At 39.2% G+C, this 5165-nt stretch overlaps 1 protein-coding gene across 1 annotated transcript in view; it reads right to left on the bottom strand.

The window, feature by feature from the left end:
- The window catches only part of DNER (delta/notch-like EGF repeat containing), a 74270-nt gene that overhangs the window by 11642 nt on the left and 57463 nt on the right, over positions 1-5165 (bottom strand). Inside the window, exons 10-11 of the mRNA XM_009084441.1 lie at positions 3187-3300; positions 2014-2145 (exon numbers count right to left, since the gene is read on the bottom strand). Coding sequence (XP_009082689.1) covers positions 2014-2145; positions 3187-3300 — 246 coding nt within the window. The remainder of the gene's footprint in view (positions 1-2013; positions 2146-3186; positions 3301-5165) is intronic.

Below are 5165 nucleotides of genomic sequence, written 5' to 3'. Positions count from 1 at the left end.
AAGGGATATTCCATACCATAGCACATCATGCTCAGTATATAAGGTGGGAGGCAGAAGGAGGAAGGGGGAACATCTGGAGTGATGGTGTTTGTCTTCCCAAGGAACCGTTACGCGTGATGGGCCCTGCTCTCCTGGAGATGCTGAACACCTCCTGTCTGTGGGAAGCAGTGAATTAATTCCTTGTTTTGCTTTGTTTGTGTGTGCAGCTTTTGCTTTCTCTATTAAACTGTCTTTATCTCAACCCATGAGTTTTTGTAGCTTTTACCCTTCTGATTCTCTCCCCATCCCATGGGTGGGGGAGTGAGTGAGAGGCTCTGTGGTTCTGGGCTGCTACTGGGGTCAAACCACGACACATTGTAATTTCAGCCTCTTCAGTCGAGAACAATTCCATGAACCATACTATATGATTTATTCTCCACATGCTGAGATGGAAAGAAAAGGTCTAATATTTCTGGAGGAGAGTCAGCCCTTCAGTATTATTAATGTCAGTTAACACTCAGATAATCTTGTGGTTCCTGTTGTAGCAGCCACAAGATAAATGATCGTTCATCCCTCCCAGGTGGAAGCAGGAATAATTGAGTAGCTGGACAGTAGAAAAGGCTCCTTCCACCCTCTCTTCTGCTTCTCTCATTTTCCCATGTGTGTAATTGTTCCTACATTGAGGTACTCCAGGAAGTATGTTTCCAGGATGATTATTGCTTTCTCTAAGAACTAAACTCATCTGTCTGTCAGCCCACTACATACTAGCTAAGGCAAGCAATTATACTGCCTTGCTGATCAACTTGGGCCTGCATGTTTCAGGTGTCACTAACAACAGCCTTGTCAGTAAAAGCTCATCTGAGCATCTTTTAGCACCAGCAGTATGGCACATAGATAAAACTTTTGTGTCAGCCCAGGTGTGAACAGAGTTATCTTCTGGCTTAAAGTAAGGACTAATATCAGGAACAGGATCAATTTAAAAGCAGTCAATATGTTTAGTAAAGTCTAAATAAAAGAGAGCAAAAAAGAGAAGCTTAATATGCTTCTTGTGTAAATGAGATACAGAAAAAGGTTTTTATTCCAGACTTTGTGTTTATGTTATTAATCTATCACCGATCCCTGCTGCATAACTGTGCTAACAAACTTGTGGATCTGTATAATAACTGGAAGAGGTTTATGACCACAGTACCTGAGCATCCAACAGTTAAATACACAGCTGAATTCCCTAGTAAATACAACATCTCTAGCCCAAGAACAAGACAACAGGGAAATACAAAGCAGCACTGTGAGCAGCAGAACTACTGAAGCCTAATCTCCATTTTAACTCTTCCACAGCTGAGCCTCAAACTTTCTGCCTCTCATGGACTCTCCACTGCTCCACAAAGGTGCACTTAGAGTGAACCTTCTTTTTAAACTAAGAAGCAAGATCATATTGAAGCTCTTCCTTCCCCAGACCCAACATTTAGTGGAACATCTCTATGACTTACTAAATGCCTTGGAAATATTTTGTTCTGGAGCCTTTCTCCGTTCTAATTAATTTGGTGGAAATTTGCCTATGGTTGGAAAAATTACTCAGTAAAAAGTTGGCAAATGCAAGCACACACTAACCCCAGCACAATTGCACAGAACTAATTTCTTCAGATAAACAAGTTCAAATTTGTTTTGTTGAAACATCACTAGAGCTGCAGGTGCTCAGAAGTCAATACAAGTCTGTTAGGACTGTGCTTTACCCAAAGAAAGCATGAAAGTAAACTCTGATGCACAATTAAAAGGCAAACTGCTTAGTTCACAGCTGTGGGACAGCATCTCTGACAATCTAGTCCAACACATCTCAAAGTAGGGTGCCCAGAAACAGAATTTTCTTTCATAGCCACTTTTGAAATGTTAGGACCTAAAATAAAATGAATTTAATATTATTTTAATAATTTACAGATGATTCAGAGTATTTGTGCAGATAGGTATTTAGAGACAAATCTAAATTTCTTTAATATAACCTATCATTTTTAGAAATGCTTGGAGAACTACAAAACTTACGTATTTCACAGTTAGCACCGACCCATCCGTGTGGACAATGGCAAGTGTAACCCCCAGGCTGATCTATGCAAGTTCCAGCATGGTGACATGGGTTGTTGTCGCAGTCATTGACATCAATTTCACATTCTTCACCTTATGTTGGAAAACAAACAAACAAACAAACCAAAGTTCTATATTGTGGGTGCCTGATGTACCTGGCACATCGTCATTTAATTACTCTCTTGCTGCAAAACACCTTAGAGTGCATCTTTGTTCTCAGAACATCAGAAATATTCTATACCTGTTTCGAGAAGTCTCACACAGCCTCCAAGAATGAAATATTATCCTCATTCAAGCAGGTGAAAACAAAGTCTGAGGACTAAGGGACTTGACTAACCTCACCCAGACTCTGTGTCTCATTTCTTTAAACATGACTTCTATCCCCAGAAAATGTGGTATAACAGTTATCTTCTATATTCTGACGTGCTATACAACAATGCAGATAATCAGTGCCTCTGAGAAACAGCCACTGTGCAATGCAAAGCTAATTGTTTTAAAAAAAGAAGAGCCCTTAATTAGCACAGATCAAAAAGCACAATTTGATCTATACAACAGCTATGAATGGGTATGGATATTACCTTAGATGACTAACAGAGCATCAGGTTGTGAATTGTCTTAACAGCAGATATTTGGATTACACCCATCATGTGTGTAAATACAAGGCCAAAGGATTAAATGAGCTCCTTACCAGTACTTTGAAAGTGTAAATTGATTCACACCAAGCACTTTAGGGCTTTTAGCAGTTCCATATTAGACAATGGAATATGTTGTTTCTTGAGCACACAGGAACTAAGGTCAATGTTAAAACATTTTCCAGTTTCAACAGTGTCCAATTAGCATATTGACTTACCTGGATGCCCTCAAAATGTTATTTTTAAAATGCAATCTAGTCTAAGCAGTAAGGTCAGAAGGCATATTAAATAGCTGTTAGCTCAGTAAAGTCTCTCTAGTAACAGGCTTCTTTTTGCTACAATGGTCAAAGCTGTTGTAAGTAATATCACCAATTGTTCATTCTCAGTAGATTGGCTATAAGTTTGTTTCTTGAAGAGACACAGTCTTACTTGGTTCTTGTCTTCTTCTGGACACAGCGAACATTGACAACTAGACATTCTCTGCAATGTCCAAACCACTTGCCTGTATATCCAGGTGCACAAATACATGTGGCATTTAGACCTTCGCTGTCACAGGTGCCACCATTCTGACAGTTGATGTTAACACAAGGATCTTTGTATAATTCACAGTGCCTTCCTGAAAAAGAAAAATTAGTAATTGCCATTAGCATGACCAAGACTGGCAGCATGAAATCAATACATGTGATAACCTGATTTCACCTGGATAAATGTGCAGTCTCCAAACAGGTACTCTTAGGCTAATGTCATAAGAGTAAAGCCTCATATTTTATGGTGGCTAAACTTTTTACACACATGGTTCCTCTCTGCTCTTCCCACACACTGAGGCTTTGGGCTAGGAGAGGTAGGGTAATTTCTGCTGAGAACTGCTGGACTGTCCATGAAAAACAATGGTATCATAAAGCATCATCTGATCAGTTATATGATATTCTTCAATAAAATCTAAACAATAATTGTCTTGGGTAAGAATTTTATGTAATAACTTAGTAGATAATATACATAAACCTTCTGATGCGTCTCATTAACTTTTGCAGGAAGATGAAGAGTATAACTAAGGTAATAAAAAGAAATTAATTTGTTCAAATGTATAGTCAAAAGTAAATATTTGGGTGGCTCTACTTCATGCCACTACCTTCATCCTTACATGCTCAGTGTAGGCTATGTGAATTCAGTAGCTTTGCCTTGCAGAAGACAATGCAAGATGCACCTAGCATACAGAATATAAACCACAGCAGATTCCCACCTGGGGATGGAGAGAGAGGCTACTGCCACTGCCACATGCAGCATTTTCTTGGGATCTACTGTTCAGATAAAACTAGGAAAATCAATACATGAATGACCTAATCAGTGCATGGATGGCACTGAAACACACACATGTAAACAACAAATGATTAGTGGAACTACATTTATAATGCATCTACTACAGTGAAATAACTTACATTTAAAATACCTGCTTAAATTTATCCATTAATTTAAGTTTTAAGTTTAAATCTAGGTCTTATTACCATTCTTTGCTTGGGAATGAATCCAAGGTGACCACAAAGTGACTACTTAGCTAAAATCCTATCTTCAAGTTTTCCTACTCTTACACTTTTTAGAAGAATTTCAGCAAACTGGAGAGCAGGACTGGGTTCTGAATAGTAATAAGTAAAAATTACAAACACATTTTTCACTTTATATGGTGATTCATGTTTCTGACTTCTTACTGTCCTGTAAACTGCAAAGCGGCACAACGGAAAACCTTCTATGATTCTGTGATTTTATGATGTCAATAGAAGCATAAACTCCTATTGTTAATTTCATATAAAAACTGCAATACAGCCTTGGCATCAGGAAAATGTTTCTAATCATGAGATAATGACTGATTGTGTTGCTTGTGGAAGTTACAGAACCTACAGTGATGGAGGACTAGAAGATGTTAGACAAAAGGATATGAAAAGTGGACATGCAGCTGATCCTGCCTTACTCCCTCCCAACCTCTTTCATAAATATCAATTGTGTTGCACTGGATTCAGGCAGTTTGTTAATTTGAATTTGGAGGCTTTGAGTGAATGGCAAAAAGGAGTGAATTTGGTTCTCTGGTGTTCAACCCTGCAATTATGTACAGCAATGCAAGCTTACGTGAGGTCTACAAAACCAATGAGCGTGAAAATTAAATATATATATAAAAGAAACTTATTTTTAACATATATTTCATACACACACAGATACTCACTACAGACCTGCTGAAATCATTTGGTCAGTCTGTTAGCAGCAAAAAGGCAGAGCAGTCTAGTTGAGCATCCTGCAACTAAGGAGCCAGCAGAGCCAGCAGAGCCAGCAGAGCCAGCAGAGCCAGCAGAGCCAGCAACCCACAGCTACCTGCTGGCACATACTTCAGTCCTGACCAGCAGTAACATCTCATCACCTGCCAGCCAGGGGTGTGTGGAGGCAAAGGGGAGGCTGATGATGGGGAGGCCTAGGCTGGTGGTGCTAAAATTGAGG

Source organism: Acanthisitta chloris, unplaced genomic scaffold (genome assembly GCF_000695815.1).
Source record: "Acanthisitta chloris isolate BGI_N310 unplaced genomic scaffold, ASM69581v1 scaffold16391, whole genome shotgun sequence".
NCBI lineage: Eukaryota > Metazoa > Chordata > Aves > Passeriformes > Acanthisittidae > Acanthisitta > Acanthisitta chloris.
The sequence above is the reverse complement of the archived record's forward strand: the minus strand, read 5'-3'. Positions and strand labels throughout refer to the sequence as shown.